Raw genomic sequence first — 16,476 nt, forward strand, 5'->3', positions numbered from 1 at the left:
GCCAACTCTGGCTTTCCCTGCTGCTTTCATTTCACCCCCGCCAAACATCTGTCTTGTGTTCACTCAGCTTTCATTAAACCTCAAATATAAGTTGAAATTATTGACAGAGAAGAAGATGAAGTGTCAAAGATAACACAGAGCATACATAGTGGTTCTTAGCTTTGCACTGCTTTAGCCATGCTGATATTTTTTTCTTCAAATTTGAGGTTTGTAAAAGTCAGCGATAGCACCACATGCAGGTGATAATTTGCAGTGCACCAATAGCAGTTTTATGGGCTGATCACCGATCATTAAAAAGCCTGGCCTGTTAATTCCAATTTTGGCCAATACCATTTTTTTTCCATCTTAAAAGTTGCTAATAGTAACATAAGCTGCATTTCCATTTACCTTAAAATTGCACAAATCAGAAATACAAAAATAAACATGTTTAATGGAAACATGCCAAATAAAAAAAAAAAACACAAAGAAAAAAAAAAAACAATCTTTCAATAAAAAGTTTTTGCCCCAGGATGGGGTGGTTATGAAATTAGTGTATTTTGCAGTCAACTGCAGTGGAAACACTTTTTGTTGATCACAACAAAAAGCGTTAATCACATGACTCGCATTACGCGAGTCACGTGATCAACAACCAGATGTTACTACTGGGGGAAATGATGAAGAAGACGACAGAAGGTGGTAGGACGATGATGCCGTTTTAGTAATATAAATGTATCGCGTGAACAAAGTTATTGACTTTAGGTTTTAATTGCATTTCTTATTTAATGAAAACACTCCAATTGCGCATTTGGTTTTCTCCGACATTAGCAGAATATTGACAAAGTTTTGCTCAACTTTGTAATGGAAATGCAGGATGTTCCAAAGTTGGCAACAGTGGGTGTGACTGTTGTTAACCGCCGACGTTTGGACGTGACCTGTTCAAAATGTCACGTCAGCCATATTCTATTCCATATGGTTGATTAATGTAGCATCAGCTCACAACAAATCAGCCTCGTCAGTCAATCCTCTGTTACGCAGAGCACAAGGTGACAGTGACTGTTTTTCAGAGCCTGGCTGACATCACTGGTCAAGGTCAGTGGTTAAGATCGGTTTTATATGCAAGTATCGGCTGATTGCAGATCTCCCAAAATTAAGGGCCGATAAATCGATACACCCCCAGTGATAATTAGTTATTAACCAAAATCCCAGGAACTGACACAGATTTAAAAAAAGAAACTGTAAAAAGCAAACAGAAATGTGTTTGTAATTCCATTAAGCACTTACAAAACATGTGAAGATGAAGTTGTATTTATAAAGCAACTTTTCAGCAATAAGTCTAAGTTTAAGGCAAAGTACACCATAAAATATCACCATCATAGGTTCTTGACTTTATTTAATTTAATTACTTTATTTTCACAGTAAATGGCTTAATAAAACAGAAGTTTATTCCTCATGTACGCACACAGTGCAGCGCTGTCTCTGCTCATGAGTAACTGATGACCACATTGCATTGTGTTTCTGTGTTTGATATGATGTAAAGCACTTTGAAATGCCTTGCTGCTGAAATGTGCTATACAAATAAAATTTGATTGATTGATTGACGGTTGGCAGAATTAAATTACACAATCACAAAGTAGTTTTGTTGTAGATCAAGAGGCTTTTCAGCCCATTGTACACTCAAATAAACACTCAGAGTATAAAGCAGAAGCCTTCTGGAGTCTACAGCACCCCCGAAGTGCTTATTTAGTGTCCAAAATGAAAATTAAATATTAAGCCTAAGGCGTTCTGGATCAGAAACTATCAGTTTCAGCAGATATTTATAAAAATTCAGAAACTGGGATTGGATCGAACCCCCCCCCCACAAAATTGGGCTCCAAGCATGTCTAGTTTTTACTACATTATGATTTTATCTGAATACTTGCTTGAGTATAGAGGGACAGATTGTCCATAAGGGGCTGAAGGAAAAAACAAGATTAAAAGGATGATTTTCCTACAGCTTATACATGATATTTATATTTTCGTTAAATAAATACAACAGAGGGTGAAAACGTAGGGGGATACTTGCATGCAACAGGCGTGAGGGGGGGAGAGTCCTCTGCATCAGCTGAGCAAACCCCAGCACAAACAGAAAATATAAGTTCATAAAACAATCACCAGAATGTTGATGTGTAGTTTAAGAAAGAACGAAGTGCCATGAGTTGCATTAATGATTGTGTTCTGTCTGGTTGATTGATGTAGAACCAGTTCACAACAAATGTCATCTAAACGTGTTTTAGAAGACAGATCCATGTTTAATATAATTAAATAACTTCTGCAATCAAATTTTGATTTTAGCGGCCGTGTCTGTCTGAAAGTGACAGCAGATAGTGACAGCAGACAAAGGTTTTATAAAATGAAAGAGTTTGTTTGTTTGTTGCTTAATCTCAAACTTTTGCTTCGACAACGTTTGAGCTTTTTGGCAACAAGCACTCCAGTTGGCTCAAACCGACACGGACAAATCTGTTGAAAAATTCACTTCCACCATGAGTATTGGAGACTTTGGTAGATACATGGCTTCTGATCCGTTTCATTATTTTGTTCTCTAAATATGTCAGTTGTAGCTTTCAAACTAACTTTATTAAATCAAAATATTTTATTTATAATGTTTTACTATGAAGCATAAATTAATTTAATACTAACATAAGTTTCATATCCCAGAAAAGCAAAGGCAGGGCTTACTATTAAAATGTTACTCAGTTTAAAGGGGCAGAATCATGTATTTTTCAGGCACATGGTGCCAATAGGGTCTCTTTAAAAACTCCTGCTCCTTCTGAAACTCCACCTTCAGGAAGTCATCACAACATGGCTCCTCCATTAACCCTTAAACAACATTTTCACCAGGGTTTCACTGAGAAGTAGCTCCTATAACAAGCTCAGAAGATGTGCAGTTTCACCAGGTGTTTGCTAATTGCTGCTGGCTAGTCTGAAGGAGCTGAATGGGGGAGACATGCTCTCTGAGGCGGACGTATGAAGACTGCAACTGAATGGTTGCCATGGGAGATTGAATAATTTCACGCAAATGAATCAAAGCAACAGGAATGTTTTTTATGAGGGAGTAACATTATAATATGATGTAAAGATCAAAAAAGTTGACTTTACATACTGTAATACTTTCCCTTTAAAGTATGCTGCAGTCACATTCATTTGAAAGGAATTATGGTTATAAAGAATTATGGCTTTGTGATTTTGTTCCCCACTTTTCAGTGGAATGAGATTCTATAACAATAAAATACTTTTTTTTTCATTGATTTCTAAGCATTTTTACAACTGATTTATCCACATTTGCATCAGTGTTTAACTGAGTTGCTGCTGAGACAGTAAACTGAGACACAAACTCCAAATATCTGCATGTCTACATAATGTACAATTTACTGAAATTTCTTTAAAAAAAGCAACACAGAGCACTTTGTTCCAAGTCAAATATGAATTGATACTTGCTTCCATCAGAAACCTCACTTCCTGTGGTGCCACCCTCATGTGCAAGAGCTAAATGGAACAAATATGGATGAAGAGACGTTAAAATGTAGGGAAGGATGTTATCAGCAAGACAAAAATGAAGAGTGAAGCGATTTCAAACACCAGCTGCATCCTCAAACATGAACTTGGTTTAGGGATGGTGACTGAAGGGGAAAAAACTTGGATGGACAGAAGCTAGATCTGCAGATGAACAAGTTTCTCTGATCGGCTCCTACCTTCCTCAGGCGTTGGAATCGCTTTAACTGAGTCTCTTTCCCGTTCTCGCCGGGTAGAGCGCTGCTTTTCTTCAAGCCGTTGCTTCTCTGCGTTCGCTTCGTCCCAGCGACCTTCTTCCATCAGGCGCTGGTCCGGACGCCGCCGGCTGTCCGTCGGCGCCACGCCCTCCTCAGGTTCATTCAGGGTCAATGCGAGAGAGGAGAAGTAGTACATGTTCTCTGCTCCTTCCCTATAAGAACATCGTCAGACAAGATCTGAAGCACGAAGCGTCACTCTGGAACCTTGTGAATTTTCACATTCCCTCTAAATATTAGAAGGATTAGATACAATGAAAAAAATTACGGTAAAGGGTTCTTTCTCCAGATTTCCTTGGGCTTGAGGGTTTGGTAAACAGTCCTCTGTTTGCCCTCAGTGCCATTCTCGCCTTTGCTGCTTTGCATGATCCTGGAAAACTCCATCTTCTCATCCCATGTTCCTGACAGAACATAATGAGCCTTCCCGTCCTTATCCATCACAACTCCTGTCACCTAAGAGAGAAAAATACCCACATTTCACATCCCGCGCAGTATTGGAAAATGCTTTTTATTACTGTATGACATGGTGAACAAAAAAGGGAGAAGCAAGTTTCTCAGATGATCCTATACCATGATGCCACAGAACGACACAAATCACACTCGCTGAATCTCGCTCTCCAGGGACCCTTACATCAATATTTACAACATGGAGTCAACAACACACAGTCTTTGACTCTACTGCTGGGCCCATAAGATTGTGATTCTGTGACCATGGTTTGGTATATATTTCTTAATACTTGATACATTAATCCAGAGTTTTGCACACAGCCTGGGGTCTGCTTCCTACAACAGCATACACTGCCTGGCCAAAAAAAAAGTCGCCACCTGGATTTAACTAAGCAAATAGGTACAAGCCTCCTACTGGATAAGTACTGTATAGGCGATTATCTTTCAGCTGGCAACAAGTTATTTAACCCCAGCTGATGCAATGAGTAACTCCTCATTTCTTAAACAACCATGGCAAAAGACACATCCTGTGGTCGTGGAAAAGACGTTAGTCTGTTTAAGAAGGGTCAAATCATTGGCATGCATCAAGCAGAGAAAACATCTAAGGAGATTGCAGAAACTACTAGAATTGGGTTAAGAACTGTCCAACGCATCATTAAAAACTGGAAGGATGGTGGGGAACCATCGTCTTCCAGGAAGAAATGTGGTCGGAAAAAAATCCTGAATGATCGTGATCGGCGATTACTTAAATGTTTGGTCAAATCAAATCGAAGAAAAACAACAGCAGAACTCAGGAGTATGTTTAATTGTGAACGCAAAAGCATTTCCACACGCACAATGCGAAGGGAACTCAAGGGGTTGGGATTGAACAGCTGTGTAGCCGTAAGAAAACCTCTAATCAGTAAGGCTAACCAGAAAAAAAGGCTTCAGTTTGCTAGGGAGCATAAAGATTGGACTCTGGAGGAATGGAAGAGGGTCATGTGGTCTGATGAGTCCAGATTTACCCTGTTCCAGAGTGATGGGCGCATCAGGGTAAGAAGAGAGGCAGGTGAAGTGATGCACCCATCATGCCTAGTGCCTACTGTACAAGCCTGTGGGGGCAGTGCTATGATCTGGGGTTGCTGCAGTTGGTCAGGTCTAGGTTCAGCAACATTGTGTGCCCAAAGAATGAGGTCAGTTGACTACCTGAATATACTGAATGACCAGGTTATTCCATCAATGGATTTTGTCTTCCCAAATGGAACGGGCATATTCCAAGATGACAATGCCAGGATTCATCGGGCTCACATTGTGAAAGAGTGGTTCAGGGAGCATGAGACATCTTTTTCACACATGGATTGGCCACCACAGAGTCCAGACCTTAACCCCATTGAGAATCTTTGGGATGTGCTGGAGAAGGCTTTGCGCAGTGGTCAGACTCTCCCATCATCAATACAAGATCAATGCAACACTGGATGGAAATAAATCTTGTGACACTGCAGAAGCTTATTGAAACAATGCCACAGCGAATGCGGGATGTAATCAAAGCTAAAGGCGGTCCAACAAAATATTAGAGAGTGTGACCATATTTTTGGTGGCGACTTTTTTTTTTGGCCAGGCAGTGTATTAGGGCCATCGTAAACAGGGGAAAAAAATTAAAGAGTAAATTTCTCCCCAAAATTCAGGAATTTTGAGGTTAATCTCAAAAGATTTCTGAGCTTCAAAAGTGAAAGATTTTCTAAAAAAAAAAAAGTCAAAATGTTTTTGAAAAGACAAGGAAAATATTTAGATTAATCCCAGAAATTTCTAAAAAATAAAAAAAAATGAGGAAATTTTTTGATTAATCTTAAAAAGATTTTAGAAAAAAAAGAAGGGCATTTTTGAGTTTCCAAAGTAAATTTTTTTTTTTCATTTTCAAGTTTTTTTGCTAGAATACTTCTGAGATTATTCTCAAACTTTCTGAGATACTCCTTTGTTGTTTTTTTCCCCCTTCCTACAAAGCCCCAAAAATGCTGTCGTAGTTTCCTCTCCTTTCAGCAGAAAAAAATGGTCCAAGACCTAGCAAAGGACTATATGAGTTAACTCGAGTTAAGTTTGTAAATTGAATGTAAACACATTTTTATTTCCAAATGTAAAAACAGAGAGATGGGTTTAATATAATGTTGTGAAATGCAGTGTGCCCAATCCTTTACATCTACGTCTGATAATTTGGCTTTGCTGCTGTCAGAATAGGTTTGCTCATTGAATACCATGCAAATACCAGAGTCAGTAAGAAAATGACGAAAAACATTTTAAACCTCAAAAACCTGAAAAACGTTTTCCTTTGAAGGATTTTTTGTTGTTGTTTGTTTCACTGTAGTACACGGATTCAAGACAGAAAGATTACCAAAATCCTGTTCCAGGTTCTGAAATATTAAACACGCCTGAGTACATCTTCCACCTAAAACCTCTGGAAAAGATGTCTGCAAAAACCTTAAAATGCTGTTTTCCAATCTGAATCCAGCAGAACAGAAAGTAATGCTTCAGGCAAAGGAGCAGGCTCCATGACCAGAACGCCGGCTCACCTTCCGGGGTACATCTCTAGAGAAGTAGCTGTAAGGAGCAAACTTGAGGTGGCAGCGATCTCCCGTCTTGTGGTTCACCACATCGATCTCTCCTGACTGACGGAGGAAGTCGAGTCAAATACAAAAACCACTGAGGGTTTCTACACAAAAGATCATTTCATACAACCGCCACCGCTACCTGATCAATCCACAGTTTCCCAACGATTATGTTGTGTACGGTCGTCGTAACTTTTTTCCAGGAGTAGTGATTGTTGCTCTTATCAAACATACACTGGATGGAGCCTGGTGACAGATAACCAGAACAGAGGTTTGTCTACTTAAAAACAAATAAATAATACCGTAATAATAAAAAACAAGAACAGCCAGGAGGAGGGTTTTAGAGCTGTCAATCACCTTTTTGTCTCATATGGTCATGACATAGTGACAGTTTTAACAATCATGAAAAAAAAAAAACCCAACTAATTTTTGTAAAAGTCACATACTACAACTTTAAAAAAGCTGAATAACAATACCGATCAATGCTCGCTTGTCGCCATGGCAACACTCGATACTCCCCACTCGGTTTTACAAAATAATCCCAAACTAAAAGAATTGCACGAAAATGTCAAAATTCGCACAGAAACATGAAGGTAGAAGCCCAATAATATACTTCGACAGTTTATTGGTTAGAAAAATAAAGACAGGTAGTTGATTTAGGGGTTGGTTTCACTTTAAGCCACAACTATACAAAGCTGAAAACTTACCCAGAGGCATAATGGAAAGGTATTTTCCCCGGAACTTGCTGGCCAGTGTGATTTCCTGTCTGAGGGTCCAGCCCTTCTCAGAGAAGGCGTGGTGGGCTGCAGCTGGTGGGTGGTGGCTTACCTGTGAGGGGCGGGGCCAGGAGGAAGACGTTTAATCATTCATTCATTCATAGCTGAAAGCAATAACCGGCTTAATCCAAGCAAACAGCTCAGGTGTGTACATATATTTTTTGCAGACCTGTTCACAGAGCGAGCGGTAACCGGACTCTCGAATCCGGTCCAGCTCAAAGGTTTCCCCCAGTAAGGGGTTGAAGGGCTTCCCTGTGCGGTGGACCGTAGTGGAGTAGGACGAGACGGTGAAAGCCGCCACGTAGCACATCTGCTCTAAAGAGCTCTGACACTTTGCGGCTTTGTCCAAGAGCTCGTAGTACTCGAGGTCTTCAGACAGACGCTGAAGCATCGACAGCGGCTCGTTGAAGTTCACCTGGAAACGCAAGACAACATGGAAAAAGCTTCGGTTTACTTTATTTAGGTAAAAAAAAAAAAAAAAAAAGATCCAAGATTTCTTACCGGATCAATTTCTTACCGGCATCGGTATCTTTGAGAGCTCCTTCCCGATACAATTCTTCATGATGCTCCACAAATTAAGGTAATAGTTGGGTTTGTCGGGAATACGAGTCCGTCTTTGTCTGACCGGCTCCAGCTCAAGAGGCGGCGAAGACTCAGGATTGGACACCAAGGACAGTTCGTCATACTGATCGAGGAAGAAAAAAAAAAAGGGGGGGGGGACATTTGGAAGGTTAGTGTACGTTTAGCTCATCAAGTCTATGTAGATCAGAAGATAAAAACGAGAACGTTACCGACTGGTCGTCCATTCCCGTCTCGTTGCTTATCCCGCTGATATTGCTGCCAGATCTCCTGAAGAACAGAGATGAGAGAAGACATGATGCATCGCCGGAGTGAGGTACTGAAGAACAGCATGTTTAGAAAAACAGAAAAAGAGGATCAACCTGTGGTACTTGGGGTCAGCAGGAACAGTAATAAATCCTGTTGGGTCTTCCATTGCATCGAAGAACTCATTGTCATCGTCCTCATCACTGGCATCGCCCTTTCCTGAAACACCGCCTTCAAACATGACGGACAATAAAAACATAATAGAATGAGTGGACAGTTCCAAATATACTTCCAAAATATTTTCCATAAAAAAAAACTTCTGAGATCAATCTTTTCAGTTTTCTGGCCGATTGAGTGTAAAAGAATCATCCACTGTACTTGGGGTTTGTTATCTCTATGTTTCAAAAATGACGACATAAACACATCAATGTATTTTAACTGAGTTAATGTGGTGAAGGGAGCAACTCAACTTTTATCTTTACATCTAAAATGTTTAACAAACGACTGAGTAGTTGTACCCAGTAGGTCAAATGTTACCTGACCAAGGGACTATTTTATATGGAAACAGGGAGTAGGACCAACCTGGAATGAATATGTTTGAGAGATTTCTGCTTTCTTCAGAACTATTTCCTGTGTAACCACATCTGAACAGGAAATGTTTTGTTTACAGGTACCAAACAGAGATGGAAGTGAGGAAGTGGTCACACATGGGGAAAGCCATAGCAGCGGCAAAGACATGCAACTTAAATGCATGTAAAAATCTGTTTTTGTGCATTTTGAATCAATTCTGAATTCCCAGGACTAGGAATTGTGATTCTCTATAAAATGGATTTGTTTCTGCACCTTTAGTTTCCAGCCATTCAGATTGCGTAGGATCTCTGCTAACAGACTAAGAAGAGAGAAGTCCAAAACAAGAGTTTTACTTTTAATGCTTAAGTTGGGATTGCTGAGGGAAGCTGGCAGAACGGTGGCGCCTCTGAACGCTCTCTCCAGGTGGTTGTGTTGTTTGGCTAGTTGCTCCAGCGTCTCCTCTAGGCGAATCTTCTGCTCCCTCTCGGTCTGTAAGGCCTTCTGCCAGCGCTTACTGTGGCTCTGGGCGATGGACAGGAAGTCCCTGCAGGCCTGCAGAAAGAAAACTCCGTCATGTCAGGAAGAAAAACTCAGCAGCAGCCTCAGTAGCTCTAAACAGACTAAACCTTACATTGATCATGGCGTTGGAGGTGATTCGGAAAAGCGTGGCCCTTTCTGTGACCTGTCGGATCTTTTCCCCCATGTCAGGTCCAACCTGGAGCCCCTCCAGCTCTGATAAAGACCTAATGTTTTGCGAAAGCAGTAAAAAAATGAATAAATAAAGCAAGAACGCTAACAAATCATTTGCAGCTTTGTTTCTCCTGAATGCTCCGTAGAAGACACCAACCTTTGGAGAGCAGAGCCATGTTTAACAATCAGATCGTTGCAGGTGGTGAGGTCCTCCACCTTGCTGCCCAGGATGCGCAGCGTGGACTGGACTTCTGAGGTATGAGATCCCCTGGCCTGAGTGGAGGCAGGGGGCGCTGCAGAGAACTCATCAGCAGAGTCGTCTGATGACAAACACAAGCAGCATGTCGTCTCTGAACGCAACGAGAGTGATCGTGACTCCTGTCTTTATTGGGCCTGTGTCTCACCAGATTCGTCCTGCATGCGCACGGCTTTGGCCTTAGCGAGTTCCAGCGCGGTGATCCATCGCTGGCGCTCGACTTCGGAGCTGGCCTTCAGGTGATACGTCTGCGCTCCCCCGTTGGAAATGACGAAATTGCAAGAGTCCTCCACGGCGATGTTGGCGGTGGCCAGGTTTATGGTGCCTCTGCAGGTGTGACCCATCTCCGCCTGACACCTGGAGACAGCACCACGGTGGAGAGTCAAAAGCATCCAGGTTCAGACACACAACATTTCTGCAACATGAATGTGTGTGTAAACAAAAATAAGGGGAAAAAAATCATATAAAAAAAAGGAGATGCAATTTTTAACATAGTTTTTTGGAGTTCTTCCTCTTAAAATAACAGTGTAAGTTTTGTTTGAATATAATCTTAATTTACCTGCATTTATACACCTTCCACTCAACTTTATTTATATGCATGCATGCATATAAATAAAGTGGCCCTTGGACTGATTTTGCGCGGCCCCCCAAATGCAGTTAAGAATGATACAAATTTAGTTCAAATTTAGATGCATATGGAAACTTTTTATTTCTAATCAAGATAAAGTTATTACCAAAATAATTATTTTCCAAAGGAAAATGTTAAGGACAACAATAAGTATTTGTCTTTTTATAACCAAGCTTTTGTAATAAGTTGAAAAAAAGTCTGATTTTTACTGGAAAGTCTTACCAGTTTTATACATTATTGTACATTTAAATCTGTACTGCTCACCTGTAGTAAGACAGTAATCCGTTGCTGAGAACAAACCATCGTCTCTGGTAACCTTTTATGTAATTAGTCCATTTGAAGAGCCATCCCTTGTACATGTCTCCAGGGGTCGGGGTGGTAGGAGTGGGGGGTTTGGACTCCGACATCACAACTACTTGTGATTTCACTCAGCGAGTTTAAATCCTGGAGTGTGACAACACATATTAAACATGTCCAAATAACTGCAGAACATTATCTTTATTGTTTTTGTTTTCTTTTGTAGAAATGAGATGCACACACAGCCCAGGCCAGTTATAGAATGCATCTAAAATTGAACAGAATGGCACAACTTCTAAACAAAACAAGAGAGATCAAATATTTTATTTTACTGGGAGATTCAACATTAAAGCTCTGATGAGGGAGATCAGAATCAAATTTAAAGACTACAGAACAACCAAAACAACTCATATTTGTCCTGCAATACACATCTATAATATCTGAAAGAGGATTGGGCCTATTTGCCAAGTGGAAGATCCATCATTTACAAAGAAATTAGTCACACTGGCTTTTATTTAAAAGTATTAAATAAAAAGGGGAGTGAATACAAACATATGCTACAGTTTTTAGACTTGAACTTCAAACTAAATTCTGAAAAGCCTGCATCATTTTACTACCTCTTCAAAAATATGCACAAATTTACATTTTGCATACTCTGCATCTGCTGCTGTTTTAGTGTGTGGTTCTTACCTTGTATATTTGACATTACTGTACAGTTTCTATTTTAGTTGTATCATTACCAATCTATAGCTGTACTCAGTTCCCACAACAGAAGACGTACAGCTGTTCCTAAAGACGACATTCCAGGACCAAATGATCACCGTGTGGATACCGCGGGGGTAAGTTACATGTGAAACAGACGCCAGAGCTCTTCACTTCAAAGCTACTTAAACTCTGGCTGCCTTTAAGCTCGCAGCAAGCTAAACCAGACGAAAACGAGTTTAAGCCTGGCGCGCCCGAGAAGCTAACTATACGAACTGAGCAGCTTCACTCAAGGTTTTTATCCCATTTTCAGAACTAGGTCAACCATCTCTGGGTCTCACCTGTCCGCGAGCATCTCCTGTAAGAAGACAGGACGAAGGAGCAGGAGCGCTAGCTGTGCTAAATACTTAGCAACGCGTTGTGCACCGGAACGGTGTCCGGCCAACCTCTTTAATCGTTCTTATTAGTTCCGCTGAAGACTCGCTATGAAAAAAAAAGAAAAAAGAAAAACCGTGATGGTTCAAATCACGTCGACTGAACGTAGGAATAAACTTTGCAAAACGTTCACATACAGGGCTGACATATCAAACTAGAGTGATATGTTACTAAAAAACAACCGGCAGTGCAAATACAGCAAATCTAATAATTAAATATGCAGTGTTTTTTATTGTATTTTATGAGTTTTTCAAAAAGTGTAAATTCAGATAAAATTGTTTATTAAAAATAAAATGCAGCAAAACATACATGAATGCAGCAAAACATACATGGTCTTTCACTTATCGAATTTAATACTTTCAACCTAAGATATTCTTTGATGCAATTTATTAGATTTTTATTATGTAATATTTTAAATGTAAAATCTTTGATATTGTCTCATTTAAGGTTGTTGCTGTTAAATAAACTGGGTAAAAATGTCTATTTCGTTCCATTCTTGGGAAATGGGAAAGTAGTTTTGTTCAGTTTACGTTGACTATCCCAGGCTAAATCTTATTTGTTGTCATTTAGGGGTAGGAGCTAAACATTTTCAAAGGTACTTCAATCATGTCTATACATAACAGAGCCAAACATCTTCTTAGTTAAATGTGAAACAGCTCAATTCTTATTTCATACAGAACCAAACAGCTCGTAAATTCTTAGTAGTTTTATGTCAACTGAGCTGTTTAATACAACAGTATTAATAGTCTTCAGATTTTATCCAGTTACACGTCAGATAAGCTGCATAAAGTGAATTTAACCTGTTTTAAAGTAAAAACCACTGAGAAGAGCTTTATAATTTCACCAATCTTTATTTTAAAACATGTTCAGAATTTTAGATGCATTTTTGTCTTTTCTATATTCAAGTTCCAAATTATGACACTGACTGCATCTTGCAACTGAAAATATCCACAACACAAATAAAACTGTCTTATAGTTGCACTGATTTTATTCAACATTTTTGTAATCAGATTTTTTTTTTTAACCAGCTAGGACGAAGAAAAAAAAAAAAAAAATCAAGGAATTATCTAAAAAGATCTCTGGGTATGTCTGCGTGTTTCTATGCTACACATCGGACCAGGAAGTCATTTAGTGATGTTGTTTGCATTCATGCTCTTCCCACTCCCACTAAGCACTATGTATGGGGTTTTCTGAGATTTCTGCTTCTCCTGGAGCAAAGCCACCGTCCCGAGAGGAGTATCGCTGCTGCTCATCTTCTTCAGAAGCGCCTCTTCCTCCAACTTTTTCATCCTCTTCTCTGTCTTCATCTTTCCAGAACCCTTCCCGTGGAATCGGTGCGACAGCTGTCTGAAAGCTTCCTTCGGAGTGAGCTTCCGCCCGGACTCATCCACATACTCGATCTTGACGTCGGGCTTATAGCTGTCCTTCTCCTTGAATTCCTGCGTGAAACCTCTGTACTCTTCTCTGCGGCTGTACTTGTCGTCGAAGCCCATCTTGTCCTCGATGCAGTAGTTGTCGTTGGGCAGGGCCCCCTTCGTTGCCTTGACGCGGGCCACCTTCTGCATCTGGGTGTCCAGCAGGCCTTTGTTGGTGCACAGCTTCAATGCAGCCGCGAGGCCGGAGTTAACGATGGGCTCCTCGTCCAGAATGGTGGCGGAGGCCGTGGAGAAGTCCACCTGTTGCTGCTCTTCGTCCAGGTTAACGGTGCTCCATCCGATGTTCTCGTCAATTTCAGAATCTGAACCTCCGCCGTCGTCTTTTTCTTCTTCGTGCTCAAAGTCCATGATGTCCTCCTGGTCCTCCCGGTTTCCAGACAGTCCGTACGTCGGAATGTCCCCCAGAGTTCTGCAGAACTCCGAGGTGGCGTTGAAGACGATGTTGTTCTTCTTCTCTGGATCGTGGTCGTCGTCGCCTTTAGCCAGGACTTTGATCTGCGCTGCCACCTTCTCCCCAGAGTCTTTGAGGAGCTGCTTCTGCCTCAGCTTCCTCTGCTTCTCCAGCTGCTTCTGGAGCTCCTGCTCCGCCTCGTCCTCCTCAATCACAGCCGGCTCAGGAGGAACGTAATCATCTTCGTCGCTTATATCCATCTCTGCCGTCCTGATGTCGTCGGACATTCGGGGCAGTTCATGCGGCCAGCTGCCGCCATCTTTAACTTTCTCTTCGCTTTCCTGTTGCTCCTCCTCCGCCTGTCGGCGGCCTCTGCCTCGCGCCCTGGAGCCGAAGTCGGAGGTGCGGGTGTCGTCCAGAAGTTCGTCTGAGATCGTCACCTTCTCTTTCTTCCTGATCTTTTTGACTTTGCGCTTCGTCTTCTTGAAGCCGACCATCTCCTGAGGCGTGTAGTACTCGGAGGCGATGGTGAGAGCGGGCATATCCAGGGACTGAGCCTGATTCCGCAGCGTTTCTTTCATCGCCTGAAGCTCGCGCTCTCGCTCCCCGTCCGCAAAGCCCCAGCTGCCCAACCGGAAGCTCTTTTTCTTCTCGCCCTCGATTTCTTCATCGTACTTTGAGAGCACAGTGTGCGGCTTGAAGGTGACCATGTCGTCCACACTCTCCTCTTCCTCATAGGGCTTATAGTCGGGCTTCTTCTTCTTCAGCTCCACATTCTTTTCAGCTTTCTCCTTGTCCACCAGTCCCACGTTTACCAGCACATCTTCCTCCTCTTCCAGCACACCTTTGTCCTGCAGGGTCAGGACAACGGTCTGGCCCTCGGTGAAGGAGTCCACCTTGTGCTGCACTTTGAGACCCTTCAGATCTTGTGAGGAATAAGAGTCCCGCTTGCTTTGAACAAACTCCTCCTCCACCAGGCTGCTGACTCCAAACTCTTCGTCCATCTCTTCCAGGAGCTTGGCTCGCTTCTCTGCCATCTCCTTCTCTTTGGCCAGCGTCCTGCTTCTCTCCACCCAACCGGCTGTGTCGTCCAGCCAGTCATCGTCGCCGATTGCCTTGACTTTACCCAGTTTTTGATTGAGCAGGCGCTTTTCTTTCATAGCGGCGAGCTTCTCTCGCATCTCCTTCTGCTGTCGGATCAGAACGGGGTTGATGGTCTCCGCCACCATCGGCGCCTCCTTGGTCCCCAGCTCCTTTTTGCCCTCGTTCAGCTCCAGGGGCTTCAGGCCCAGCTTAGCGCGCAGTTTGTTTGTTTCCTCGATGCTGAGGGAGGCATCTCCGCTGGTGCTCTGGGGCTGGATCTCCGCGCCGCTCTCCTCATAACCAGGGTCCACCTTCTCCCTCTTTACTCGGGGCTCCCCGGGGCCTCTTTCCGCCTTGCTGTGGCTCTCCCGCCTGCTCTTTTCTCTGGATCTGGAGCGCTTTCGTCTGTCTTTATCACGGTCCGACACATCTCTTTCTCTCTCCTTGTGACGATGTTTCTTATGTTCGCGACGACGATCCTCTGCGTCCTTGTCGCGGCTCTTTTCCTTGTGTTTTTTAGAAGAGCCCATCGCTTCCTGTGCTGGTTACAACTATGAGGCCCAAACGAGTGGGTCCGCGAAGGTTGAATCGCTTAGAGCCTTATTTAGATGGGCTAGCGAGGAAAATGCTGCTAGCTTTCACTCTTAAGCTAGCTAACGTTAGCTTCAGAGGCTAAATGAACCACGATGACACAACTCACTCATTTCGAAGAAACTTAGATCTTGTTTTCGAGCTCCGATATCCACAAAGCGCAAGTTAAGATGCTCGAGCTTTGATGATTTGTGTTTTTCAGTCCAGTTTTAAAATCCACAACCCTTCACGACGCTAAAGTTGAAACGAATGTCGAACGACAACCTTCTTCTTCTTCTGCAGTTATCAGGCGGCTCGCAGAGCAATATAAGGTGAGCTAGCGCCACCTAGCTGGATTGGATTCCCAGCAGGAGATGAACTCGAAAATATTGTCTTTCACGCGTCTTCATTATAAAAATAATGAACAGCCATGTATATTACACAATCTTTAAAAGTCAGTACATATGTATTTTCCTTCTAAACAAGTACACTCAATTAGAACAGCCTTAACAAAATATAAATGTGTGCGTGAATGAAAATGACTGATTTCATATGAAGCGCTTTTGAGTATACCAATAAAGCACTATTTAAGTCTGATGTAATTTTATTATTATTATTATTATTATTATTATTATTATTATTATTATTATTATTATTATTATTATAAGAAATAGCATAAAATAGTTCAGGTTTAATTTATTTTAAAGAGCCAACTTTACTTCTTGAGAAAAAAAGAGTAAAGACTAAACAATCTTAAATCAGTGGTGTCACAATAAGTGTGTTAATAGTTTGTTCTTCACATCACTGATAAAAATATGAAGTTCATGATCTAATGCTAAATGTAAAATGTAAAACCAAATAAAGACATGAAGAACAAACTTCATTTCTATTCAGACATGTAAATAAGTTTAAAACATTTTTTCATTTGCTATATAATTTGAAACCAAAGAGGAATGCATCATAGTGTCACAAAAGACTAAATAGTCGCAAGTTGACCCAAAATCCTTGG

The 16,476-nt window shown here is 41.6% G+C and overlaps 2 protein-coding genes across 3 annotated transcripts in view; both read right to left on the minus strand.

The window, feature by feature from the left end:
- The window catches only part of LOC116720795 (oxysterol-binding protein 1-like), a 13,976-nt gene extending 1,963 nt beyond the window's left edge, over positions 1–12,013 (minus strand). The window contains exons 1-17 of one of the 2 annotated variants that reach the window (XM_032564220.1): positions 11,894–12,013; positions 10,818–10,997; positions 10,074–10,282; positions 9,827–9,989; positions 9,611–9,722; positions 9,333–9,531; positions 8,526–8,640; positions 8,376–8,433; positions 8,102–8,269; positions 7,754–7,999; positions 7,516–7,636; positions 6,951–7,054; positions 6,773–6,868; positions 4,051–4,235; positions 3,708–3,937; positions 3,454–3,501; positions 2,042–2,080 (exon numbers count right to left, since the gene is read on the minus strand). In XM_032564220.1, coding sequence (XP_032420111.1) covers positions 2,042–2,080; positions 3,454–3,501; positions 3,708–3,937; positions 4,051–4,235; positions 6,773–6,868; positions 6,951–7,054; positions 7,516–7,636; positions 7,754–7,999; positions 8,102–8,269; positions 8,376–8,433; positions 8,526–8,640; positions 9,333–9,531; positions 9,611–9,722; positions 9,827–9,989; positions 10,074–10,282; positions 10,818–10,960 — 2,236 coding nt within the window. In that variant the 5' untranslated portion in view covers positions 10,961–10,997; positions 11,894–12,013. The remainder of the gene's footprint in view (positions 1–2,041; positions 2,081–3,453; positions 3,502–3,707; positions 3,938–4,050; positions 4,236–6,772; positions 6,869–6,950; positions 7,055–7,515; positions 7,637–7,753; positions 8,000–8,101; positions 8,270–8,375; positions 8,434–8,525; positions 8,641–9,332; positions 9,532–9,610; positions 9,723–9,826; positions 9,990–10,073; positions 10,283–10,817; positions 10,998–11,893) is intronic. The other variant, XM_032564221.1, reaches the window with a different exon arrangement.
- An 805-nt stretch (positions 12,014–12,818) lies between these two features.
- Positions 12,819–15,778, minus strand: sart1 (spliceosome associated factor 1, recruiter of U4/U6.U5 tri-snRNP). Its single transcript, XM_032564222.1, has one exon. The coding sequence runs from the start codon at positions 15,425–15,427 to the stop codon at positions 13,112–13,114; it is 2,316 nt and encodes a 771-aa protein (XP_032420113.1). The 5' UTR covers positions 15,428–15,778; the 3' UTR covers positions 12,819–13,111.
- Positions 15,779–16,476: the final 698 nt, after the last annotated feature.

This window comes from Xiphophorus hellerii, chromosome 5 (genome assembly GCF_003331165.1).
Source record: "Xiphophorus hellerii strain 12219 chromosome 5, Xiphophorus_hellerii-4.1, whole genome shotgun sequence".
Lineage (NCBI taxonomy): Eukaryota > Metazoa > Chordata > Actinopteri > Cyprinodontiformes > Poeciliidae > Xiphophorus > Xiphophorus hellerii.